General features: G+C 43.0%; 2 protein-coding genes across 4 annotated transcripts; both read left to right on the top strand.

The window, feature by feature from the left end:
- The first annotated feature begins 7,712 nt into the window (after positions 1–7,712).
- COMMD3 (COMM domain containing 3) lies at positions 7,713–11,584 on the top strand. Its single transcript, XM_075552481.1, has 8 exons — positions 7,713–7,951; positions 9,231–9,342; positions 9,447–9,510; positions 9,595–9,629; positions 10,002–10,062; positions 10,151–10,207; positions 10,293–10,352; positions 11,223–11,584. Exons 1-8 carry the CDS (start codon positions 7,813–7,815, stop codon positions 11,280–11,282), a joined length of 588 nt encoding a protein of 195 aa, XP_075408596.1. The 5' UTR covers positions 7,713–7,812; the 3' UTR covers positions 11,283–11,584.
- A 1,309-nt stretch (positions 11,585–12,893) lies between these two features.
- Positions 12,894–22,644, top strand: BMI1 (BMI1 proto-oncogene, polycomb ring finger). 3 transcript variants are annotated; one of them, XM_075552478.1, is made up of 10 exons: positions 12,894–13,091; positions 17,817–17,947; positions 18,286–18,382; positions 18,884–18,939; positions 19,031–19,081; positions 19,237–19,345; positions 19,423–19,468; positions 19,898–19,996; positions 20,358–20,438; positions 20,778–22,644. In XM_075552478.1, exons 2-10 carry the CDS (start codon positions 17,836–17,838, stop codon positions 21,105–21,107), a joined length of 981 nt encoding a protein of 326 aa, XP_075408593.1. In that variant the 5' UTR covers positions 12,894–13,091; positions 17,817–17,835; the 3' UTR covers positions 21,108–22,644. The 3 variants fall into 3 exon arrangements, with proteins under 3 accessions (XP_075408593.1, XP_075408595.1, XP_075408594.1); XM_075552480.1 differs by lacking the exon at positions 12,894–13,091 and adding an exon at positions 13,545–13,566; XM_075552479.1 differs by lacking the exon at positions 12,894–13,091 and adding an exon at positions 16,947–17,066.
- The last annotated feature ends 4,523 nt before the right edge of the window (positions 22,645–27,167 follow it).

Genomic DNA, 27,167 nt, shown 5'->3' on the forward strand with positions numbered 1-27,167 from the left:
AGGCTCCTGTGTTTGTGGTCTTCAAGTGATTTCATCCCATGCACTACAGCTATACATATAAACAGAAAAATATATCACTCAGGAAAAGCAAAATTCACAATTACAGAAATACATTACTTAGTTACAGCTACACACGTGGAGCACGTTACGATTGGACTCTGCTTTACAAGAGCCATAGGAAAGAGATGCCATTCTTACCACCATTCAAGGAAAATGAGATGTGGAGAAGATAAATCTGTAGTCCAAGGTCATAGAACTAGAAGCAGGTGGCTGGGGATTTGAGCCCCGATTCCTCTAACTTGAAAACACATGCCTTTTAAGCTACTACTCTGGACTGCCTTCATTCATTCAGAAAATATGTTTGAGTGTCTATTATGTACCAGGTACTTGTCTAATAAAAGGACTCTTTATAAGAACACAAGAAGAAAAAAACCAAAGTGCAACCATAAAGTTTAAAACCCAGGAGCTTTGGCGTACTTTACAAAGTCACTGCAACTCAATAACATTCTAGTGATCCTTACAGTTTATTAAGATAAAAATAAACTCTTAAAAGAAAGTTGTGAAAATCTCTCTATTTTAAAAAGAGTAGAATACATTTCTGAATACCTGGGTAAGATCCAGTTAAACATTTTTTCTATTCAATAAATCTTATTATTCTAAATAGGTATCAGAAAAAATTATATTTTATTTGTGACTAAAGATACTCTACTCTTTAAATCTGCCATTTAAATCATATTCTTTTTCAAAATAATTATTCAGACAACTTAAGGGAAAAATATTAACAATTATTTTCACCTTAATGATGGTGCATTATTCCAAGGTACAAAATAGTTCTTATCGACTCCTTTATCCTTGTATTTAGCTAGAAGGATCATTTTTCAAAATGTGCTTCCCGTGAAACTATGCCTGAGATTCTGGTTACAATGTCTATATTACCATTAAGGAGTAAAAAGGAAACTCTTAAGGATCATCTTTGAAAAGGTTCAAATCTAAACAAGCCTTTCTCTGTATAATTTCTTCTAGAGCTTTGATAAAGTAAAGCGAAGCTAAATGCAAGCGCTTAAGGAACGCAGATTGTCTTTATATGGTTTACATTAATGAACAGATTCTTTTTCGTAAGGGCCAAAGCTGCCACTCTCGGACATAGGTTTTCCCTCCCATTACCTGGCAGGATGTTTGCTGATAAAGTACTTTTTCAGAAAGTAACTCCTGATTTCAGTATGACAGAGCAACTGTAGGTCGGCCTCATCTGATGGCAGTGAGTTCGGTTTGGGTTTATCATTACTAGGCACTTAGTTACCATGGAGTGCTGTAGCCTCTACCAAGGACACTGACCCTAGCGATCTGTGCTCATGGGAGAGAACACTGCAATTAAAATTCATTTGGGGACAGACAACAGAAAAGTGGGTGAAGGGAGACGTCAGACAGTGTAAGATATGACAAAATAATAATAATTTACAAATTATCGAGGGTTCATGAGGGAGGGGACGGGGGGGGGGAGGGAGTGGGAAAATGAGAAGCTGATACCAAGGGCTCAAGTAGAAAGAAAATGTTTTGAGAATGATGAGGGCAACAAATGTACAAATGTACTTGACACAATGGATGTATGTATGGATTGTGATAAGAATTGTATGAGCCCCCAATAAAATGATTTAAAAGATTCATTTTGAAGGACAAGGCTTTTTTAGGTTTCCAATTACACATTAATCACTGGTTAAAATAACTCATTAAATATTTATACTTTAGATTTGGGGTTCAGCTTATGTTGTTTAAAATAATTAGACAATCTTTTAAACTACATGAAAACATATGGTAAAATATTGTTTTCCTTGTATTAGAACAAAAGGCCCGTAAAATTTCCAGATATTTTTAGCATACAATACTAAAAGGAGTTTTTTTGGTAGAAAAGAATGCACATTGTTTATGGAAATTTATGAAAACAAAACAGAGATGTCTTTGTTGACACTACTGCTTTTATAATACTATTCTTTATTTTAACTCACAAACACTTTAAAGTATTTTTCTAGTCTGTGGATGACTCACTTATATCAAACTCAAAAGCAAACTCCTTGCCGTCGAGTTCATTGTAACTCAAAGAGACTGTACAGGGCAGAGTAGATCTGACCCTCCGGGTCCTGAAGCTGTGTGTCATCCCAGCAGCAGAAAACAGCATCTTTCCTCCTGGGAGCAGCTGGCGGTTTTGAACTGCTCACCTGGTTAGCAGCCCAAGCTCTAACTCACCAGGCTACCTCAGTAACTTTCTATGCTCCTGTTCTAACGGAGCTTTACTGAAATTCTTCTGTCATTTTCAAATGTCAAGGACAGCGTGTGAAAATGCAGATTTGGGGATCATTGGCTCGTTTATTTCCAGCTAGAGTACTATTTTGAACTAAGCTGCTTACTTCGTGATCAATAATTGACTGAGCACTGCAAGTCAAATACAAGTTGACAACTATCTGATTCATTTTAATTTCAAGTGTTGTTCCTCTAAGTGATCCAGGCCTATTTTCACCGGAAAAAAGTAGGAACAAAATTGAATAATTACCCAGATATTAGTAACTCGGGCCCCAGTTTCTAATTACATAGACTAAATTGAAGACTTGACCCTCCGTCATCTTGTTGCTAGTTGTATTTTCTTGGTATTTTATTATATCAAAAAGCATTGCATAAGAAGTGCACCCTAATGCCTTTCTGTGAATTAAAATGATCAAGTACATAATTATTAAAATACATAAATATAATCTTGAAAATGACATTTTAGAGTTAGAATAACTGTGTTTATGTTTTAACCTTAATACAACAATCAAACAAAAGCCTGGGGGGGGGGGACCCAAATCAAACCAAACCTTCATCTACAGGGAAAAAGACAGTGGGAAATGTTCACTCGAATTCCGAGGGGGTCGTTTTCCTCCCTTTCCCCCTTTCTTTGCTTGTCCCCCTTCTTTTGCGTGGCAATTTGAAAGACAGTCTGTATCCACATGGATGAGTTAGACATATTTACCCCTGTCCATTTGTTTCAGCCTATGTATGCATCACTTTCCTGCTCTTATATTGCTAAACCAGGGGTCATTATGGCTGATGCCAGATTAATAAAGCAGAAAGCCAAAGTGGTGAACTTTAGCATTTAAGTAGAAAAAAATCAACCTGCTGCTAAAAGGAACTATGCTTATTAGTATCTAAATGGCGTACTTGATGGAATTTATTAGATGATTGGCCAGCCCCTGGTTTTCATATCACTTCACATGGATATAAATTATGTGGTTAAAGGAGTAAATTTGCTTTTCATAGTACTTCCAGAAGCTAAGTGCATCATAACCTTTTTCATCACTTGCTGAATCTAAAGACAAACTATTGGTTTTTATTTGTTTGTAGAGTGAAATTCTAAGGCACATAATTCAAACTGTTCATATTCAATGTGCTATGAATCTTGGTTACTTCTTTCCAAGTTTCTCTTGAATTAGATTACCTTAAATTAAAATTTGCCATCATTCTTATCCAAATTGCATGTTTATTTCTATTTCCTTTTAAAAAAATCCATTCCTTAATTCATCCTCATTGAAGACTTTGCCATTTTCATCTGTACATTTTAAGTATCCCATGTGGCATGAATTGCTTTGTCTCATAGAAAGGGTCAAATTTCCTGAAGGAGGATACAGGATGTCATGTGTTAAGAGTGAATTCCTAAAGAGCAGATAAGATTCTTATACGCACACAATAGTTCTTAAAACTGAGATTGGGCAGGTGCAAACTCTCTGATAGAGTTCCCTTCATGTGTTAGGCTTACCTAATTACGACTCAAGTAGCTAACAAAATCACGGCATCAAACTCTTGAAGATTGCTCCCAAATTTCACTTATAGAACCTTAAGAGTGGTCTCCTTATCAATATGTTGCCTATAGAATTTCCTGTTTGCAAAGCTGAACGAATTCAGTTCCTCACATCAGGAAATACTCTGAAATGTACAAAGTTGAATTTCCTGATAGCATGATAAATTGACCTTTTAAACTTTATTTTAAACATATATAGTTTTGCTTTTTATTATATTATGATGTTTATTTGATGTTTGCCAGACTCTACACTATATGAAAAAGAAACAGGTGGTTTTAAATGGTGAAAATGTAATTTCAATAGAAATTTCATTACTCTTAATTATTTTTCAAAGTTTTATGAAAAGAAATCCAAAACACCCTTACAAAACCATACCCTGAATTTTCTAAGAGATTTACAAAACAGTATATCACTGATTTTCATTCATGTGATGTTTCATGGTAACTAGCATCTCATTTTCTCTTACATGTTGACACTGTCCATTGAAATATATATTTTAAATGACAAAATAGTATAGTATAGAAACTAGACTAAATTATGTGATAAAAACAGTGTTATGTCTACTTCCATTAATAACTAGTAGGAATTGTCAGCAATGACCAGTTAGGAATAGTTAGCAATGACTAGTTAGGAATTGTAATATATATATATATTTTTTAAAAAAGCTTTGGTGTCCCTTTGAATTCTCAGTTTATTCTATTTGATTCCATTTGAAACCATGAAATTCTGTGATTCTGGATGTGCAAAAACTTGAATGTTTGTATTTCAAATCACAATCTGTGCCTTACCTGATTAAATACGTAATAAAAGATAGTATCGAGATTACAGTAACTTTGCTAAAGTGGGTTTGGAGTTATACTCTCAAGTGTCATGTAGAACTCAGTTAAGGATTCCTTCCAACTGTTTTAAAGTAGCTTAAGAATCATTCCAACATCATTAATAAGTACCTGCAAGGCTTCACAATTACTAGCCACCAGAGAATCAGAATTAGAGGATAGAAAAGAACGGTTTCTTATGTACAGACCGTTTTTACGTGTCTCCGATTTTCTCCTCTCTAGGCATTCCATGGGTAGGGATAAGACAACTCTAGCACACACAAGCAGGTCCTTTCTGCGAGTTCAAACCTCTGGAATTTAATTGGCTCTTAAACATATCGATTTTACTCGAGGATCTTCAATTTAATTCTTCAATCTAAAAGAATACTTTTCGTCAGCTGTCTTTGCACAAAGCAAAAGTTCTTACACAATCTAAAAAGAATACTAGAAAAAAAAAACTAATTTCTAACACTAGTAGGCATAGCAATGAGGCCTTTGGGACAAGCTGACCACATAGAGCAGTGGTTCTCAACCTTCCTAATGCCGTGACCCTTTAATACCCTTCCTCATGTTGTGGTGACCCTTCAACCATAAAATTATTTTCCTTGCTACTTCATCACTGTAATTGTGTTACTATTATGAATCAGGCGACCCTGTGAAAGGGGCACTCGACCCCCAATGTATCTAACACATTGTTTAAAATTACACCATATAGCTCTTCAAATTTTTTTCTTGATTAAAAAAAATTTTAGCCCTGTCTACCTTAATATATGAGTCAGAATCAATTCAATGGCAGCAAGATGACCTTAATTTTTGCAGTTTAGAAAGCAAGATATATTATTAATGTGAAAACATTTGGGATATACGTTGCTATTTTCAGTTGCACATAACCGTTCTTTGAAAAGTTTCTTTGAGGCCAAATTTAGTCTATTGGCTTTAAGCCTGAGGAATTTTTCAAAATTTTAGTGAAAGTTCCAGTGATGGTTTACCCTGATCAAAGCAAGTTTTTAAGACAGTATTTTTCACACTTTATATACTGATGCATAGTTTTCCCAACAACATAAAATACATTGAGTTTATTCTTGTAATATAGTCTACATCTGGATAATAGTACCTTTTAATGATCACACTTTTATGTATTTCAATGGCTTGTCAAACACACACATGTTCTGCATTTAAACCAATAGTTAATCCTGTGACTCCTTCAAAGGGAGTTGAAATAAATGTACCTATAGTAGAAAATTTCAGTTTTTCTAGCATCAGGAAACATTATGGCTAGCACTTTTGTGTGAACTGGAAATTTACCCATCAGTTGGGCCTAACACATGAATACATTTAGACAGAAGAGGACAAATACTCTGTAACAGAAAGTACTTACATATGTGCAAGAGAGGAACATGACGGCTATTATGGAAATAACCCTTTTGAATTTTCCAACTTTCATGCCTACAAACTCACAACTACTTACTTTCCTCTTTTAAAATAGCATTTTAAACACTATGCTCTTGCATTTGTTTTCTTTTTAAGCACACTGAAAAAATAAATTAGAATGATCAACTCTCATTCTACATGGTATTAACTATCAATTTTGTGCTCAGTGCTAAGATACATGTGTAGTAAACTTCATATAATTGGATACTGTTGATATTGTTTTAGCATTTACACAGCTGTGCCCTGTACAACATTCCCTCTGTAAATCAGGTACCTTGAAATTTTTACACTTACATATTAGTACAAGTGAGAAATATTGAGACGAGACAGCAATTGATAGGTGTTTGTTTCGTGAATATGCATGGAAGACTTTTGATTCCTTTACTGAGTTCATAATCTCATGATGAGGACCTAGTGCACATGACCTTCAACCTGCTGCTGATGGCTAATTATTTCATTTGTGTTCTGTTGCAGTGAAATTAAGCACCCCCTTGTATTAGTGCAAAGTTAACTGTATTCATTAAAAACAATTTACTTTCAAGTTGGCACTTCCATTATGCCAAAGGAAAGACTATTTCATATTCAATCTATGATTTCAAATAATCTATCATGAAGACTGTCTTGCCTCATCCCTCTCATGCATTCTTCAAAACCTTGTAGTTCTACTTTCCTTGTTGTTTTTTTAAAATGAAAATACCTACTTTGTGTTTTTCTTCTTTTTGCCATGAATCTCTCTGGTTCCCCAAACCAACTTTGTAGCCGTACAAAGGTCAAGTTCAGACTGCATTTGAAATCTTTAAAATCATCTGAAACAGTAATCCCTTTCCAACAGTAATTTCCTTTCCAATAAAGATCATTCTAAGATCATTCCCAAGGATATTTTGTGAAAACTGTCTATGACATTTTATGGAGATTTCATCGAATTTAAAACTGGACGCCTAGACATAGACGCATGAGTACAGTAAGTAGCACAACATTTGTATCAGTTTGCTTCGAAAGGAGTTTACTTGCTGCATCAAGTCAAATTTTTATGAAGTTTATTAACCCCCAATTGCTTCAATACATACAGTACAGTACGTACACCCCCACCTACTCACGCAGGCAAGAATCAATGGCTGTATTTCACTACTGACAATGAAAAATGAAAAAAGGGGTGGAGGGAAGGGGGTGGGGGAGAAGCAAGAACGATATAATTATATTTTTACTGCACCACTCCTACAAGGGCAGCGCAGTGAGTTCAACGGATGGGTTGAAAACAAAATTCCAAAAACCAGTTGTCTGAAGTCCAGCTCCCCGCAGGTTTCGCGCTGAGCATCCAGCAGGGAGGGCGCCATTTGAGCTGGGAGCCCAGAACCCGCACGCGACGGACCCCAGGCCCCAGGGGGCTTTGGGGGAACGCTCGGGGGGAGGGTGGGGGAAGCGGTGACAGCCCCAGGTGAGTCCCAAGGGGAGAGAGAGCTGCGGGCCGGTGCACAAAGCCTCGGGGCCGCCCCCGCGCTGGGGCTCCGCGGCCCCGGGGGCCGGCGCAGAAGTGGGGCGGGCGGGGCGGAAGCGGCGGCGGCAGGCGGCCGGGGCCCCGGGGTGCGGGGCGGGGAGGCCGGCCGGCCGGCGGCGAGGCCCCGGGCGGGGAGGCCCGCAGCGTGCGCGGCCGCTCGGGCCACGTGCGCGCGCGGCCCCATCAGCTGGGCGCGCGGCGCGCGTCACGTGGTGCGCGTGTCGAAGGTCACGGCGCGCTCACAATGGAGCTCTCGGAGTATGTGCAGCAGGGTTTGCAGATGCTGGCCGATCCCGGCTGCTTCGGCCCCGGCGCCTTCGCGCTTCTGCTCCGGGCGGCTTTCCAGAGCCTGCTGGACGCCCAGGCGGACGCGGCCGTGCTAGGTAAGCGGCCCGGCGCCGAGCTGGCCCGGCCTGGGTGGAGGGGCGCTCGGAGCAGGGGAGCGAGGCGCCGAGAGAGGGGCGAAGCCCCGGGAAGAGGAAGTCTCCCTCCCGGCTCTGCCCTTCGCTCCGGACGGAGTGGGAGGCCGCGGCGCTGCCAGGACCCCACCGCGAGCCCTGGGCATTGTGTCGGCCCCAGTTGGCACCTGCATATCGCCGGCTACCCGCTCCTGGCCTGATTTCTCCTCCCAGCCTCTTTGTTCCTTTGTAAAGCCCGCGTGGAAGTCTTGTTTGTGGCCTAAACATCTATTTTCAGCCTGGTCCGGAACAGCGGCTGTTTTGACACTTGGACTTAATCAGAGGAACTCCCTGCAATTCAGGCTGCCAAGGCTGGGCCGGCAGAGGCTTAACAGAGGCTGTTTCCTAAGGAATCGCTGGGTCAAGCCGTGTTGACGTTTTTCCAACTTAAAGAATACCTCCAGTTCCCAGGCTCACGAAAGCAGTTTAGTTCAGGGTGTTTGTCCCAGGTCCTACGCCTAGAATCTTAAAGTTGGATCCATTATCCTTAGTTCCGCACCAGCCAAACAGGAGGCGACGTCTCTCCTAAGAGGTCGGGTCAGTGATCGCACAGTGTATTGTCAGTAGGAATTGAAAACATATTTTTCAAACAGATCGCTTTTAGACAGTTTTCTTAAACAAATATGCCAGCATTCAAAGTTTTGTTTTCCTTCCGAACGTTCGTGAACTAAGCACTTGTACACAAGTATGAAAGTGGAAGTTGTCGAACAAAAATAGTTACCACCACCTGGGTTAATGTGAAAAAAAAAAAAAAAGGAATGACTGTCAAGACCTGAAAATACTGCTCCGAGTTTGAAAATGCTAGTTCATATTATGAATGTGCGCCCTGCCCTCTCTCAGTGTATCAATGCCCATGGAGCTGGTTTCCCTAAACTTAATCTGTTAAGAGTAAAAGTTGGTTCATTCTAAAATGTATACCATGTTTTTTTCTTTGAATTTACTCCAGTGTCAGGATGAGCACTGGCTTGTTATTTTTTTTCCTTTGAAAGGATTATAAAAATACATATATTTAAAATAGTAAAGCATAGCAGAATGTCATTAAAACCAGAAACTATTTGATGCTCTTTTGTTTTGCATTTGACTTTCTAATATTATTTACAGTTGCTTTGTTAAAGGACGCCCCCCCCCACACGTTAATTAAAATGTCCTTTTAAGAAACATGACTGTGAAGACTTTACCATCAATGGCAATTAATTTATTTTAGATCACCCAGACTTGAAACATATCGACCCAGTAGTATTAAAACATTGTCAGGCAGCAGCTGCCACTTGGATACTTGAAGCTGGAAAGCAAAGAGCTGACAAATCAGCCCTAAGGTACAGCAGTTAACTTAAATGCCCATTTATTTTCAAATAGTACCTCTATGGTTGCAATTCCAGTTTTTTAAATGGAAATTAAACTTTTCTCTCTCTCTCTCTAGTACTTACCTAGAAGAGTGTAAATTTGACAGAGAGCGAATAGAACTGTTTTGTACGGAATACCAGGTAACTTGAACTTTTAAAAATTACTATTTTTCTCTTACTCTTTTTGCAAAATGCAAAAATTATGTTTTCTTGCCTTTTTTCCAGAATAACAAGAATTCCCTAGAAACCCTACTGGGAAGGTAGGTGAGATATATAAATATATATACATGTATGGTGTCAAGCTGAGTCACTTCTCACTTGTAGGTATGAATGGAGAGGGCTGGTGTGAAACTAAAAGGGGGAAACTGGGGCATTGGCCAAAAGAAAAAAGGCCAAAGATTTAGTGAAACAATTGAAGTAAAGTTAATGTTTTTAAAGATAAAGTTTATTGACACAATCAAGTCAGTGCTCTTTACTATTCCTAACTTGAAAATAAAGTTTAACAATGTTTTAATTCAGATTGGATTAAAATTGTGGAGATGGGGAGGTAGTCAGAGGCCATTCTCAATAAAGATAAAGTAGAGGACGTTTTCCTGTAGCCATTATGTACAAAGCATCATTGTATCTTGTAGTCTCGGCAGATCACTTCCTCATATAACTGATGTTTCTTGGCGATTGGAATACCAGATAAAGGTAAAGTTTAACCAATTGTTTTCTAGGGGGATTTAGGGAGAACTTTTATTTTAAAAATAAAGACGGATATGCATATGTTGTTTTTTAGACCAATCAACTTCATAAGCTGTACAGACCTGCATATTTGGTGACCTTAAATGTAGAGGTATTTATATATCATATCTAAAAATTCCATATGTCTTGAAAGCTAAAAGTCTGTTGAGTTCAATAAACAGCATTTTCTTTCCTAGAACACTGATTCAGGATCCCCCCCTGAGATTAATTTCAGCTGCAACATGGAACAATTACAGGTACAGTGATAGGATCTGTGAATATATCTGGATTTTAAAATAGATATTGAGAATTAATTATGTTTATGGAAAGTTAAAAACAATGTAGCCTTACCAGTCAGCAGAGAGTGGAGATAGAGCGGAGTTAAGGATTTAGCAGGAAGGGAGGCTTCAAGAGCAATATTTGAACATAGACTTCACTGTAGGACTTAATAGAAAATTAATCTATTTACTGCCCCCTTCAATTAATGTAAACTTCTGAATTGTAAATTCTTTCTATTCATGATGAATGATCCAATAGAAAAAAGCAAAACCAAGAGCATAGAGATGACATTTATCTTTTTTGCTTTCAGAATTGGAATTAAACTTTCAAAGTGGGATTTTAAACAGTGCTTTTAAATAACTTCTGATAAAGGGAGAAGTGTCCTTAAAAATTGTGGTGCTGTTGAAGTGGGCAACTCAAGACTAGCGAAATTCAAAAGTACATCGCTTAATGGATATGCCAATTTATTTCCTAACAGTGAAAAAATGACGATCATTATTTGAAGTATTGGTGAAATTATATTTTTTCCAAGGCATATCTTGCAGTTATTTTAGTGCAACTGAATCAAAATTGTACTAAATGTGCACGGCATCACCTTTGTTAGAAAACGTAGGAAATCTAGTTCAGAAATACTTGGTTAGAAATCCTGTTTCAATCGGAAAGAACAAATTTGAAGATGAGATATTTAGAGGAAAAGTTCTTTAAAAATCTTTGGCGTTAGTTACTTGTTAAAAGTTATAAACCTCGTGAATTTTAAACTTGTTTAGGGAGTGCCTCCCGACTTCGTGCATCTTTGCAAAACGTGGGTACTTCTCCCCTGAAACGTTGCATTTATATGCATTTTGTAGGACTTGGTGGGGAAACTTAAAGATGCTTCCAAAAGTCTGGAAAGAGCAACTCAATTGTGACTCGGGGAAGTGAAGTATAAAGTGAAGTCTAAAGACCAGGAACACCTTGCCTTCAGCGGAACCATCGCTTGGAGCTGGGCGTCGAAGCAGTTTTCCTCATTCATGTATGATACTCATCAATGTTGACACTTGTGTTTTTGTACATTGAAATTCAGCCAGCCTGAGTGTTCGAATCATATTTAGTATTAACTATACATTTATCCATCCTACTTTGATCATTTCCCCAAGTTTTTCGACAATAGCACATGTTAAATATTACACCGAATAAAGGTCTGTCGCCCCTCCCAAACACACGCAAGTTACATTTTGTTGGGATTTGAGTTTGTGTGTGAAGTCATTACTTAGGTGTGGATAGCTATGATTAGCGTTAACTTTTAACGATCGCCATTTCTCCGGATTGATGAACACAGGGGGAAAGGGTGTGATAAACCGGGGTTTGCAGTTGAGCCCCAGCGCGGAAAGGAGTGCGGGGAAGCAGAGCAGGCATGGTGGCCCGTTACCTGTGCCCTGGGGGCGGGAGGGCTACTAGTAGCGGGAGCCCCGTGATTCCTGGACCCCCCGGGGTGCCCCAGGCCGGTCAGCCCCTCCCGGCTCAGGGCACCCACGAGCCCTCGTCCCCAGTGGAGCCTCAGCCCCGAGAGCCGCTGCCCGCGCACGCCCCGCCCGGCGGGCGGAGAGGGGAGGCGGCCACTGTTGTTTCCACGAACCCAACTCGGCCGTGCGCCTGGCGCAGGTTCGGCCCCGCGGCGCCGAGTGGGTCGCAGCCCACGGAGCTGGAAGGGGGGGAGGGTGACCGGGCGCTCTCCTGGCAAGAGCCCCGGGACGAGCTCTCCCATCCAGGGCGGAGGCTGGGTGGCTGAAAGAAAAGAAATAACGGCGGGCGGAGCGGGGGGGGGGGGGGGGAGTGCGGGCGGGAAGGAGCGGCGCCCGCGCCGAGAGACCCTGGCGCGTGCGGGGCGCTGTGCAGAAATGTCTCCCGCAGCCGCGCCGTGCAAGTGGGAGGGGGCCGGGGCGCGCAGCTCCGAGGGAAGGGGGCGGCCGCGGGCCGACTACACCGACACTAATTCCCAGGCCGCCCTTAAGGAATGAGGGGAGCACGTGACCCGGCGGGGGGGGGCGGGGAGGGGGCGGGCGGACTCCGAGCCATTTTGGAGCCGGTGTCAGTTTCCACTCTGCCTTCAGCGGTGCATTTTTTTTTCCACTCTCCCCTCCCCCCCACCTCTTCATCCTTCCTCCCCTCCCCCCCGCCTCTCCGCACGCACACACACGGCGCCCCCCACCCTCTCCCCACCCCCCCAGCAAGTATGAAATAATAATCGTAGTATTAAAGGCAGAGATCGGGGCGAGACAATGGGGATGTTGGCGAGGGAGCCCCGATCCGGATTAGAAACACCTCCCAGCCCCGCAGAATAATACTGATCGCGCCCCCTCCGCGCGCTCCCTCCCCCGAGTGCGGAGCGGGAGGAGGAGGTGGCCGAGGAGGAGGAGGAGGAGGAGGCCCGAGAGGAGGAGGCGTTGGAGGCCCAGGAGGAGGAGGAGGAGGAGGCCGCCGAGGCGGAGGAGGAGGAGGAGGCCCAGGCGGAGGAGGAGGAGGAGGAGGAGGAGGAGGAGGCCGGGCTCGGGAGCCAGCATGAGCTGAGCGCGGCGGCCGCGGCTCCTCTCGGCTGCGCTCGTTGCCCATTGACAGCGGCGTCTGCAGCTCGCTTCAAGATGGCCGCTTGGCTCACATTCATTTTCTGCTGAACGACTTTTAACTTTCATTGTCTTTTCCGCCCGCTCGGATCGCCTCTCGCCGGCTGCTTTTTCCGGGTACGTAGGAGGCGAGGCTCCTCCGGGACGGGGCCTGGGGGCGGCTGGGGCCGCGCGGGGCTCGGGCCGCCCGCGGGTGGAAGGGGAGCGGCCCCCCCCGCCCGGCGCCTCGCCCGCGCCAGCCCGGAGGGCGCTGACAGCGTGGGCGCCCGGCCCCGCGCCGCGCGCCCGCCCGCCGGCCCGCCGGCCCCACGCGCGCCCGGCCCGCGCCGCGCCCGCGCCCGCGCGCGCCCGCCCGGCACGGCGCCGCCGGGACGGACCCGCAGCCCGCGCCGCGCGGCCGCCGCCAGTCGGGCTCGGCGCCGCTCCAGCCGCCGCCGCCCGCTCCAGCCCGGGACGCGGCGCGGCCCCACGTTTCAGTTCCCCGCGCCCCCGAGCGCCCCTCGACACCCTCGCGACGCACATGGCCCCCGAGGGGAACCCTCCCGGTTCCAGCCGCGGCAGCCCTCGCGGCCGCTGCGCCCTTTGTTGAGAGGTAGATTTTGATGGAACGGGCACGGGCTCCTGAAATCGGGAGCTGCCTGGGTCAAGTGGCTCCCCTCCTCTCCCGGAGAAAGGGCTTTTAAGGGGGTTCAGCGTCCAGAGAACGCCCCCATTTTATAGGAACGGGTGCTGCGGGGTGCCGGGGTCCCGCTGAGGCGGGTGTTAGCTGCGAGAGCGCCCGCACAAAAATGTTATTAACTTAAGTTGGAGGAACACTTGTATGAAATTGAATGGCTCGTAAGATGGCGGTTCCCAGTCGTTTCCAAGGTCTCCTGCAATTGTGTTTAAAATGGTAAAGTTTGGGAGGTGGTCTTTGTTGGGCGTCCTGGGTAAGTTGTCTTAAAGATCACTTGGGAGGTAATTTCTGGCGAGTGGGCGCTGCGAATTTGGAGCTTTTTGTAGGAGTGACGATGGTGACTGGACCTTAGTCTTGCGTGAGATTCCTCTCTCTCTTTGCTTTCCCCCCCCTCTCTTTCTTTTTCTTCCTCTCAGAAACCTACCATTGTTTTCCCAGCCTCTGCTTTGGTGTGCCATTAGAATCATGACTTAATTTCACCGCGTTTTTTAGGTTTTGCTGCGTGTTGACATAGGTCTTGGGGCAAAAGGATGCTTTGGGAGAGGAGAGTACCTACCGAAAAGTTCGTGGCGATATGTTGACGCAGCCTTTGGGGCTTGGCAGCGTTACTGCACGATCTTTCCCCCAGAGATTTACACTTGATAATTGAGAGTAAGCAAGTAGAGAGACTTTGATCACTCCCGATTGCAATGAAAAGGATTTGGTGGGCTTAGTGGTCCTAGTTCAGTATTTGGAAGAGTGCACTGTATTAACCCCTCCTCTCAAAGTAGCCAAAATTGCAAGTGTATTTCTCTAAATCCAAGCTAGAGGTGGTTGGTACTCTGAATGTTATGGGCAGCAAAGACTATATGTAAGACTCAGCACCAAAGTTCTGGAAGCACGATGACTTGATGCTTAGGATGCCAAGTGCTGACCCATACACAGGCCAAGTTTGAGAGTATATATAAGAGATTTGAGTTGTATTTCAAAGTGGAGGCATTCAGGCAGCTCTTAAGATGTCGATTTTATGAGCAAAATGAAGCCTTTAAAAAAACAAATGAGTTCATTCTCATGCCCCTGCCCCTAAGTTCAGTGAAACTTGTTTGAAAAAAATCCTACCTGTGCAAATTGTATCCTTAGTAGCAGTATCTTTATATGTGTGTATACACCCCTTACCACCACTCCTCCACATGAGAAAATCCAGCAGTTAGCTACATTGGGTAGCTCTCTATGTCCCAAACAGGCAAACATTTTCTTAGGAGTCCTGTGAACCCCAATTTAGCTTAATACTGGCATTGGTTGTGTTGGGCTGTGAATGCAAACTGGGGTTATGGAGTTCATTTGCATTTCTTAGATTGCAAATAGTCAAGCTGATTGTTCATCAAAGAACTTGCTTCTGTTTTCCTTCATTTTGACATTACTTATGTTAGGCCTCCCACTAAACTGACAGCCCCAGCTGGGTGTGTGGTAGTGGCAAGTTTTAAATATTGGATATTTTTACCTTTGCCTGGTTTGTACCGTTTACTTGCTTAGCTGGCATTTTTTTGGGGGGTGTGTGGTGGAATCTAGAAGGTTTTCACCTCTCAGGTCCAAGAGGTGGTTTTTCAAGCCAAATCAGACCTGTCAAGAAATGTTTTGGGATGTCTTCATTAGGTTGCTGGGACTTTTAAAATGTTTCAAACAGGATAAGAAGTGATTTCTATATAAGTAACAATGTGATACATATTAGCATTATAAATGGTGATAGGATTGTGGCCAAATTCTTCTGAACTGTAGGGGAGGAATTGTGTGAATTAAGACTTCCGATGAATTTGAAAGGGTTTTAGTCAAGTATGTGTGACTTGAACATTCAAAAGCCAACAAACTAGTGTGTGTCTTGTGTTTGGGTGCTATTTTTACTGTAAGGCAGAGGAGAAATAAGGTAGCTATTTTATTGGCGTTCCTTAAACTTCATGATGGATGACGTTAGTGTGATAGGCTTTCAGTCAAGACACTTCAATCGGATCATCTTGCTAACTATCTTTCTAGGAACACTGAGACTTCACCCAGCGTTTCCTTTAAGAACCAGGGAGACTGGCCGTTTTAAAGTCATCTGCCATTGGGTTTAAGTAATCCTGGGTATCTTTAGGACTTTACCTGCAACTCAATTTCAACCCCACTTAGATTTATAGTCACAGAGTTTTGACAGTAGCCTTCTGAAAAAGGAATCCCAAGACAATTGAGGAGCCACACAAGTTTTCTAGTTGAGGTCTCTGGTTGTCACTGTAGGCACTTTTTGAAGGGCCCCCTCTCCCCTCACCCCTCTTCTTTGAAGTATTCCTTAACTTGCACCATTGGGTTTTGTTCATTGATATCCCCTTCTTCATTAACATTCCCTAAAACTTAACCTTAGGTGGATCTTTCAAGTTTTACAAGGTCCTCTTATTTCTCTTCTAGGCAGCTTTCACAGTGCATTTCAGACAGGTCTAGAACCAGTCATAACGCCAGCTTCTGAAAGGAAGTGATAAGAACTGCTACTTCAGGAACACTAGCAAAAGTAATTGACACCCCGACTGTCCACCCGTGGCAGTTCCTCATGAGGCGTTTTCTGAAATACACGATCCTGTGAGAGTTTGTATGGACGTCTTGCTGAGAAAGGGACGTTTGTTTTCCCCTCCTATCCCAACTCCGCATTGACTAGGTGTTGATTTAGCCTTGGGAATGGGCTGGTTACATGATTCCTTACCTATTCTCACTAGTGTCCAGATGAAAGTAGTTTGCCTTATCTCCAGTTTTAGTTCAAGGAAAGCCCAGGGGTTTGCCCCTCCCCCTCTTGTACAACAGATTCTAGTTCTCAGCCCTTTCAAAACTTTGTAGCGCTCATCGAGTCCACTGGAGAAAGTCATATTAGCAAAGGGAGTGTCGAAGAGGTTCGGGGCAATAGACATCACTGCATTTTGAGCCCTGCCGGTTTCGGTTAAGTGCACAGTGGTGGCAGTTCTCGAAAGATCGCTCCTTGCAATGTTTCGACTTAGCGATTGCTAACCGGAGGGACCCGAGGAGGGGTCAGTGTCTGCAACAAGCTCCTGGTACCAGGTCACCGTGGAAAGAGGCCCCCGGGAGTGTCCGGAATGGCCGGGCAGTGTCGTTTGCATTCTGCTTTGCCAGTCTCCGCCGAAGGCTCCGTGGCTTCCCCAAGCTGCCTGCCCTGTCGCCTGGGTCGGAGTCCGGGATCTTCATCGCCCGCGGCCTAGGGCCTCGTGGGGCCTACCCCACCCACCCCTGCGCCGGCAGCGCCCGCACCACCACCCCCCGCCGGCCCCGCCCCCGCGCCGGCCCCGCCCCCGCCCCGCCCCCGCCGCCGCCGGGCTGCCCAGCACGCCCGGCCGCCTGCCCGCTGAGGCTCGGGGCTCAGGCTGGGTTCCGCGAGGAGTTGCAGCGGTGGCCGGATGCCAAGTGTAAGTGTAAGTTGCTATGGAAACCCTGACAGAGGCAAGTTCCGAATCCGCAGCGAGACGGAGCCTTGGGCGCCGCCGGATCCGCCCCTTGCATCCCGGCCCCCAGGCGGCCGCCTCGCTCAGGCCCCAGCCATGGTGGAGCGGCTGCCTCGAGGTGCTTCTCCCGCGGCCCCGGCACCCAGCTCCGGAAATGCCAGGCATGCAGAGGGGAGCGAACTGGTTTTCCCTTTGTATCGCGCCGAAACGCCAGCTTGTAGTTGCTGGAAGCGCCTAACGCCGCCAGCACCCCTGGGCAGCCAGGGCACGCGCTGGGATGTTCCATTGAAGAGCCTTGAAAAAGTTGGACGAGAAATTCGGAGACGTGGATTGGGCCCTAGTGGCTGGTAGATTGGTGCGCGGACCGTGTGGTGCCTGCAGCAGCTTTGGGGCTGCTAGGTTGGAGGACAAATGGAAGAAAGAGACCCGAAGGCTCGCGGCTCCCAGCCCCCATCCCAGTGCTTTTCTCCCTCCTGGGATGACCTGGGAGAGCAGAGAAGTAACTCTAGTTGGATCCTTTTTCACCATTTCAGTAGAATTGATTTGAATCTGATTAGTAAATTCCTTCCGTGGAAAACATCGCAACAGACCAGCTGTCCTGTGTTAAGAGGAGCTGTGTGCAGCCCAGCGGCACTTAACGCATGTACTGTTACTAAGAGTTGGAGACAATTCCTCTTTTCTGAGAATTTTAACCGGTATTTCTGTGTCTTGCAGGACATTTTATTAAGCAAAAATGCATCGAACAACAAGAATCAAAATCACGGAGCTAAACCCTCACCTGATGTGTGTGCTTTGTGGAGGATACTTCATTGATGCCACAACCATAATAGAATGTCTACATTCCTGTTAAGTATCGAGCCCTAGACCTCTCTTGTGCCTGGTGTATCGCACATTTCATCCTGAAACTTGAAAACTCAATTCTCACAGGCCTTGGGTCTCTGGGGTGGGGGGTGGGGGTGGGGGTGGGATAAAGAAGCCATTTTCTTCTCTTGTATTTAGGAGGAACTTTTTTGCTAACATTTTATTTTAAAGTGTATAATGTGTACGTGTTCTCAGGACATTGAGTTAGTTTACTTAATTGGAAATAGATTTTGCTATTGCTAGATTTTGGTTTCTGACACTAATTTGAATGCTTTAACCTTCCATTCTTACCTTACAAAAACGTTTGTGTTCCTGCCTCTAGTCTGTAAAACATGTATTGTGCGTTATCTGGAGACCAGCAAGTATTGTCCTATCTGTGATGTCCAAGTTCACAAAACCAGGCCACTCTTGAATATAAGGTAGGAAGATGTGCAAAATCCTTGTTTGTAATAATCCTTGGTGCATTCAGTTTAGTGAAGACTAAGAGTATATTTCTTCTTTCACAGAAAATTTACCTTTCCATCTTAAATCCTTCCGTTTTCATGGTGACAAACTTTAAACAGTTCTGTATTGTGGTTTTTGTTGTTGTTCTTTTTTTGTCCTCTAAAAATTGAATTCATGAGACTTGCGGAAATGTTGGAAAAACGCTGCTGCTAAACTTTTATTCATTCTAGCTAATTTAATGACTTGAAAGGTACATTTTTGACTTAGTGACTGTGCAGTGTTGGGTGTTGGTGAATATTTAATTACAATAATTTTCTAAAAGAATTTTACACTTATAATTGGTGTTTCATTTTGTTGATGAATTACAAGTCTATCACAATAATGGAAAATATGAGACACAAATGAAACTATTAGAAAACTGCCTATAGTCTTTGATATTTTTAATAGCTTACTTTTTTAATTTATTCTTTTTTCAGGTCAGATAAAACTCTTCAGGATATTGTGTACAAATTAGTTCCAGGGCTTTTCAAAAGTGAGTCCATTGCCTAAAGAATGAATTTTAAAAAGATTATAGAGTGGTTTTACATGGTATAAAGGGTGCATAAATGCTCTTTCTTTTCCAGATGAAATGAAGAGAAGAAGGGATTTTTATGCAGCTCATCCTTCAGCTGATGGTAAATTTTTTGTCACAGGGAAAATGTTTTATTTAGATGGAAAAAACCTACCCAGTGATTACATTTTATTAAAATTGCATTTTATCTAAAGTACCAATTCCTCTCTTTGTGTGTGAGTGTGTGAGATCAAATTGAATTTCAAAATGTCTCTCTAGCTGCCAATGGCTCTAATGAAGATAGAGGAGAAGTTGCAGATGAAGATAAGAGAATTATAACTGATGATGAGATAATAAGCCTATCCATTGAATTCTTTGACCAGAACAGGTAAATTCTCCAGGAAATATAGTTTACGCTAAATATATGTCCCAGATACATTATGTTACTAATAAATTGTTTCTTAGATTGGATCGTAAAGTAAACAAAGACAAAGAGAAATCGAAAGAAGAGGTATGTTAACATAAATATATAAAAGAAACAGGGTTTTGTTTGTTGTTTTTTTTCCGGTTCAAAAGGATTTATGTTGCCCTTCATGATCTCTAATTCACATAGGAAAGTATTGTGTTTAATGTTTGAGTGATCTTCATACTTTAGTTAATTATTAGAATGTTTCATATATATGATTGCTGTTTTCATAAAATATTTAATAATTCCAATTTAACACTTCGACATATGTTAAATTTTCTAATTGTATTGGAATCTCCCTTTTAGTACGTAAGAGAAATAGTAAACTCAAAGAATGTTTAGTTGGGAATTCAGTGACACCCAGCTTGTGTATGATTTCTTTTACCATTACTTGAGGCAATCTAGTTGAACAGATTTTTCTTACTTGAAAATTAGGAACGGAAACATTTTAATTTTTCTTAAATGTACTCTTAGGTGAATGATAAAAGATATTTACGATGCCCAGCAGCAATGACCGTGATGCACTTAAGAAAATTTCTCAGAAGTAAGATGGATATACCTAATACCTTCCAGGTATCTACTTTGTGTAGTCTTTATGCATTTTGGAAAAGCTTAGCTTTTTTTTTTTTTTAACATGTTGAATTTGGAACGGGGTAGGGGCGTTAAGGGGTGGGGGAAAAGCAATAGAAAAAAAATTAATTTAGCACCGAAATTGGTAATAACTCTTAAAACATCTAGTATGAATCCTCTTTCATGCTATCAAAACAAATCTGATTTCTTTTCCTCACTTAAACTTGCAAGAGGAATTTTTGTTCTTTGTCCAATTATTTGGACAAACTGTTTTTGAAGAACTTTTGGATTATCTTAGATGATGAAAAATGTAATTTGTCTTTGTTGTTTTTTATGACACTTTGCAATTGAAATGTTTCAATAGATTGATGTTATGTATGAAGAGGAGCCCTTGAAGGATTACTATACACTGATGGATATTGCCTACATTTATACCTGGAGAAGGGTAAATAACATTATCTAATAATTTCAGGTTATGATGGCAAGATATATTTTAAGAGTTAAGACTGATTTGCTATGGGGAAAAAATTATACATTATCAAGGGTTCATGGGCGAAGGAAGGGGAGGGAGTTAGGGGGAAAATGAGAAGCTGATACCAAGGGCTCAAGTAGAAAGAAAATGTTTTGTTTTTTAAGAAAATGTTTTGAAAACAATGCTGGCAGCATATGTATGAATGTGCTTGACCCAATGGATGGATGGATTGATTGTGATAAGAGCTATGAGAGCCCCCCAATAAAATGATTTAAAAGAAAAATAGACTTATTTGCCTTCCTTTTTTTATAGAACGGACCACTTCCTTTGAAATACAGAGTTCGACCGACTTGTAAAAGAATGAAGATCAGTCACCAGAGAGATGGACTGACAAATCCTGGAGAACTGGAGAGTGATTCTGGGAGCGATAAGGCCAACAGCCCAGCAGGAGGGGCTCCCTCCACCTCATCTTGTTTGCCTAGCCCCAGCACTCCAGTCCAGTCTCCTCATCCGCAGTTTCCTCACATTTCCAGTACTATGAATGGAACCAGCAGCAGCCCCAGTGGTAACCACCAATCTTCCTTTGCCAATAGACCTCGAAAATCATCCGTGAATGGGTCGTCCGCAACTTCATCTGGTTGATACCGGGACTGTTAAGGGGAAAAGATTTTAAAGCCCTGATTTATATAGATATCTTCATGCCATTACAGCTTTATAGATGCTAATACATGTGATTATCGTCCAATTTGCTTTCTTTTGTAGTGACATTAAATTTGGCTATAAAAGATGGACTAGATGTGATACTCATGGACGCTAATTGATATGAAAGATTGTTTCTATGAAGAATTGGTTTTGGGGAAGACAGATTTTTTTCTGTGTGTTAGGAAAGATGTGAAATGGTTTCTGTAACCATCGTTTGGATTTGGAAATGCTCTGCAGATATAAGCATTGGGCCATAGTTTGTTAATCTCAACTAATGCCTACATTACATCCTCCTTCATTGTTCTTGTTATTATGCTGTTTTGTGAACCTGTAGAAAACAAGTGCTTTTTATCTTGAAATTCAACAGAACAGAAAGAATAAGCATAGAATAAAGCATTCTATGTAGCCATGTCACTGTGAATAACAATTTCTTGCATATTTAGACATTTTGATTTCTGTTTCATTTTTCCTTCTTCGTTGCTGCGTGCAAAACCGATCAAAGGAAAGTAAACTTCAGTTTTACAATCTGTATACCTGAAAGCGGGTATTACCGTTTATTTTACTGACTTGTTTAAATGATTCGCTTTTGTAAGAATCAGATGGCATTCTGCTTACTGTACAATGCCATATTGGTATATGACATAACAGGAAACAGTATTGTATGATATATTTATAAATACTATAAAGAAAGTAATTGTGTTTCATGCACTCAGAAATGGTTATTAAAATTCTCCCAACTGGTTGTTCGACCTTTGCAGATACCCCATGTTTCAGCATTTTTTATCAGCATAGACTGTTTTTAATGTGGAAATCTACTCGTAAATTCTGTTTCATTGAGAGCCATTGACAACACATTATAATACTGACTTTCCTCCAGTGAAACATGCTTACTTGTCAATTTAATCCTTGCCAGCAAGGCAATACCCGATTAAAGGATCTGAAAGGTTAATCACTTTCCATTGACTGTGATATAGTTGATGGGTTTTTAAATGTACATTTACCACTATAATTCTAAAATAACTTTTTAAGGAACCAAGTTGCTGGAAAAAGGCATTTTATCTAAAATATCATTTTATCTAAAATATCATTTTATCTAAAATCAGTGGCATAGCAGTAATTTCAAATTTAAGAATTGACGGCTGAGAACATTGAAATATGCCGTCTAATATCTACAAGTGAACACTATGCGCTTCTACAAGTTGTTTTTTTATTTTAATAGAGTGAGCATGTTGAGTTTTAAATATGTATAACCCCAACAATTTTCAGTTTGTTGTTTGCTCGGGTCGAACTTCATGTGTTTTCATCACCCATCAGTTATTTGTAAGGGTGTTTATTCTAAATGAATATTGTTTCATGTTTGTACGGGAAAATTGTAGCTAAATGTTTCATTGTCCCACCCACCCACCAGTCTGTAAAAGAAGCACAATTCTATTGCTTTGTCTTGCTTATAGTCATTAAATCATTACTTTTGCATATATTGCCGCTTTTCTGCTTTCATTAAAGTTACAGCAAATGAAGTTTTATTAAGCCACAAAATTACATATATTTTTATTTTGCCTGAAATGTGTACATTCCCCTACTGTAAGTGCTGTTTCTGGTTATAGATGTTAAATTTCATTTGTAGTTGGAAAATAATCCAATCAAAAGGATATTCATTTAGAAATTAGCCAAGAGCTTCAATAAAAATTTGATACAAAAAGCACAAAGCATGATGTTCAGAAGTTTGGGAAATCCTAGTGGATTACAAGAGGTAAAAGTTAATTAAGAAATTGTCTTAAATTAGTGATTTTTCTGAGAATTACGTGCTTTGTTGTATAAATGCTTGAAAGACCAAAGATTTATTTTGTATCTAGTTTATAATCTTTGATGTAACAAGTTATCCGATTTATCAATTTTAGTGCAATTAATTTAGTTTTCTAAACTTGTAAAAACGTTCATGTTACTCTAAGACAAAGTTAGTTAATGGAAGTTTCAATAGATTTTTACCTTGGATGAACATATGTATATAAATGAAAATATTTCTACAAATGCTAGTATTGGGTCATTTAACTTGGACAAAACCAAATGATGTCAAGATCAACACAACTCAATTTACATTTGAATTTACATTTCAACCTCTTCAATGGGCTTTTTGGAATTATGTGAAATGTTACATTTATGGCTTAATATTTAATATATTAGAAATATATCCATTTTAAAAGGATAGTTATATCCTCACTTTAAAGTTTAAAAAATTGCTTAATAGGATATTTCAGCTAAAATTTCCAATTTCCCAATGTCTGAATAAAGTGGTAAAGATGTTTCCAATTGCCCCATCACAGTTCTGACAGATTTTAAAATGTTAAACTGCCACTCAAAACAAGTTTCAAAGCTGCTAACTTTGTAACCATCAAATCAGAGTACATAAAAAGCTCTAAGAACTCTTGCTTCTAGACCTCTTCTGGGATTCTCTCCCACAAAGTTAGTGCTAGCAAAATAGTCTACAGAAGCTGCCGAAATTGATTTCACAGATTTTAGCTTGACTGCAAACAGAAAGGAGGCTGGCTGCTGTTGTGTAAATAGTGATCTATCTTGTTTTACACATGTATACCACTTTACAAGTACTTTTTGTTTTTAAAATTGCCGGCTGTTAATTGGAGGGGGCTGAAAAAGTTGCCCTTCTGTTGACTTAATTTACCAACCAACTTTGTGTGTGTGTGTGTGTGTGTGCAAATGCTAGGCTCTCGAAGGTTAGGAGGAGCTTTCTCCATCCTTGACTCTTTTCCTGTATTTGGAGGTGCACTCATAAGATAAGCCAGATTTTGTTATGAGAACTTAATTACCCATGTGAAATGTGCCTTTCATCAACAAGAAACGAAGACAACCTTTTAAAAATGGGTTTGGTAATCTGGAAGAAATAGGATCTTAATTCTAACAATCTGCACATGGACCCCAGTCTCTTAGAATCCTGGGTTGGGAAGAGTGTTACTTCAGAGGATAAATCCTTTTTTACATTTGTAAGGTCCAGTAAATGACTCACTCCATCCCCTGCATCTGGAACTACATTCTGATTCAACGTGGTACCGCTGACACGGAGGTTCCAGCTAAGCTTATATTCTTCTATACAGTATTTCTCATCCCTCCCCCCTCAACAAAAAAACAAAACAACAACCCAAAAAGGTCTTGATCAAATGATGCTACATATCATTAGGCTTTGAGATCCGCATCTAACAGTATACTACTTAAATTTCCCTTCAAAAACCACGTGTCTTTAAGATGTAAGGTGGAAAGACATAAGGACTGCTCCAACGGGATTTTTCTGGGGGATGTGGGTGGCCGAAGTTGGCCTAGAAATGGTGATTTCACTTGAGAATGTTTCTTCTTGTATCAGTGGATAGGACATTAGGTAATTTTTTCTAAGCTCACTCTCCCCAAAAACTTTCGACTTTTCCAAAATGGCGAATAAAAATCCTGAAAGAAAGTGGAACCAGAGAATTCAGCTAGATGGGTATCAGGAAGAGAAAGAAGATCAACTTCCCAGGAAAAGAGACCTAGGAAGGCTTTGAACTGTTGTTCTCGCAAATTTCAAGATCAGCCCAGTGTTGGTTCTGAAAAGTCTCTGAAAATGTTTACACAGTAGAGTGTTTCCTGTTTCCGCAGTTCATTTTTTTTAAAACGTTTTTTTTCTTCTTTTGGTTCTTGAAACGGATTTCCTTTATTTGCACCAGTTTCTTTTTCTGAGTGTGCATTTTCTAGAGTTGTCACATGAACTTCTCTATCAACTTGTCTTCATGAAGTCGACGACATCAAAAGTCCTTTATCTATAGAAGGGCTACTTTAGGACCCTTGTAGACTGAAGAAGTTCAAGTGCATTTGGGAAAACTTAACCTCGAGTCTCATTCAACCCTCCAAATAAATAGCGCTCAATAAAACTTTAAATAAATGAGTTAGATTATTCTCATTCTTCTACCTGGTCTTAAAAACTAAACAAAACACCTTCCAGTGACTTTCAGAAACAACCTCCCCAAAATAGCAGCCTTTGTTCCCTGGAGTTGCCTAAACGCTAACAACAGGACTTTAGGGGTTGATTGTTAGGTCGTCGTATAATCCAAACTTCACTATGGTCAAGTTCAGTCTTGAACTGGCACTCTCCACCTGGAGATTTCCAACTCCCCGAGAGAGCGCTGCAACTCCAGTGTGATCTGGAATCCAGACTAAGAAAGACCTTGGAAGACTTCGAACTCCAGGGAACATGGGAAACAGATAGGCTAACAAGAGTCTTGCAACGTTGGGGAGGGAAATCATTGGGGATAGGGAAGTCTGCCCAGCAGTTACATATTTACGTAGGGGTAGAAGACGTTCAGAGAAACCCAGAGAGGGGCACACTATACTACTCGGCGTGGGAGAAAAAGAATCAGAGGTAATGGAAGAAAGAAGCATGGATTTCCAAAAAGTTCCCTACTGTTTCAAAGCCCGGTCTCGGAGGGCACCGAAGCCCGCAAGGAGAAAAATCACCTTCTTCGTGGCCAGGGCTTTACCAAAAGGGCACGTTAAGATAGTGGGGGACTGGCGGGGAGTGCCCATCTCCCTTTCCTTATTTCTGATCTGCAGCTTCTCCAGCTCCTCTGAGCCTTGCGCCGCGGGGACTCAACATTGCGGGTCGCGGGCGTCCGAGTCGCCGGGCACCGAGAGGCCATTTTGCGCGTGCGCCGCTCGCCGGCCGCGTTCCCAGGCGCCTAGGATTCGGATCCCGCCAAATTTGAAAGCGAGATGGCCAGGCCGTTCTCCGGTGGGAGAGGCGCATAGACGACGCCGTTTCCCTAAAGTCGGAAGCTGAGGCGAGCAGTGACCCCCGCCGGGGTGCGTGCGGCCTCACCCGGGGATCCTCTGGGTGGCTGATCTGCCCGCTGAGCCGGGCGGCGGGGCCCGGGGCTCCGCACCGCCTGCCAAGTGCGCCCAAGCGCCTCCCGCCTGATGCCCACTTTTGTCGTCCCTCTTCCCTCTTCCCGCGGCAAATCCAATGCCTTTCCCCCTTCCTTCAATTGCGAGGTACCCCTGTGTGTGGGTTTCTGCAGGTCAGATATTAGACTTGATTATTAACAAACCATAAAAGTGCCAATCTTGAAGGTTTCGGCGACCGACAAAATGCAAAGGTAGAAGGTCCAATGGACTGCAAGATTCTGGGAAGGAGAGCTGACGACGCTTGACGGCTTCCAGGAGGTGGTGGCTGCAGGATTCGGACAAAGGTCCGCGCACACCTGGAAACCCAAAGCCGACGTCTAACAGTGTTCTGCAAGCCATTCGCACCCGGGGGCAGGGACGGGCGCTCCGAAGGCTCTCTCGCAGAGTGGCGGCCTGACCCCGCGGCAGACACGCTTCTCGGGCGGCTTTGGGGGGAGGGGAGGCGACGGCGGGCGGGGGTGCGATGTGCCCCCCAAACTCTGGGGAGCAAGGCTGCGCGGGAGGTGCCCGGGCGCAGGTTAGTTCGCGGAGCAGCGAAAGGACCTAAAATGGGCGACGCCGGCAGAGCCCTCTTTATCAGTGTAGCAGGCCGCCGGAGCCGCCATTTGGTGGCGGATTTCGGTATTTCAGTAGCACGCTGGGCTGCGCGGCACAACTGGTGCGTGCGTGTGGTTAGAAAAATGCAAATTGCCGCGAGCCCGCCGCCTCCCGGGGCATCGAAGCCACCTCTCCCACGCTGGTGGACCGTTCCGGGGGCTCGGTTTTCCCCGGGGCGTCGCGGTCCGCAGGCCTGCGGAAACCTGCTTCGGGCCTACGGCGACCTTGACCGCTGCGCCGGGCCGGTGTGTCCCGGGCGGAAACCGAGCACCGATCGACGGGCCCTTGTTCCAATCCTTTACCTCCGAAGAGCACCGGAGCCCGCAGCCGTCGCCCCCGCTCCCACCCAGCCCTGGGGAGGTCATTTCCCTGGGGTCGCGACTGACATTTTTTTGGGCTTCGCGCCCCTCTTCAGGCGTCCCGCTTCACACCTCTCGGATGGAGGAAGGGAAACGGGGCTGG

Source organism: Tenrec ecaudatus, chromosome 6, assembly GCF_050624435.1.
Source record: "Tenrec ecaudatus isolate mTenEca1 chromosome 6, mTenEca1.hap1, whole genome shotgun sequence".
NCBI lineage: Eukaryota > Metazoa > Chordata > Mammalia > Afrosoricida > Tenrecidae > Tenrec > Tenrec ecaudatus.

Excerpts from the sequence above, each read along its gene's own strand:
- COMMD3 (XM_075552481.1), top strand. The coding sequence starts at position 7,813 with ATGGAGCTCTCGGAGTATGTGCAGCAGGGTTTGCAGATGCTGGCCGAT. Across the intron at positions 10,063-10,150 it reads GATTGGAATACCAGATAAAG|ACCAATCAACTTCATAAGCT; the intron begins GTAAAGTTTAAC and ends GTTGTTTTTTAG. Across the intron at positions 10,353-11,222 it reads GCAACATGGAACAATTACAG|GACTTGGTGGGGAAACTTAA; the intron begins GTACAGTGATAG and ends TGCATTTTGTAG.
- BMI1 (XM_075552478.1), top strand. The coding sequence starts at position 17,836 with ATGCATCGAACAACAAGAATCAAAATCACGGAGCTAAACCCTCACCTG. Across the intron at positions 19,469-19,897 it reads AAGAGAAATCGAAAGAAGAG|GTGAATGATAAAAGATATTT; the intron begins GTATGTTAACAT and ends ATGTACTCTTAG. Across the intron at positions 19,997-20,357 it reads ATATACCTAATACCTTCCAG|ATTGATGTTATGTATGAAGA; the intron begins GTATCTACTTTG and ends ATGTTTCAATAG.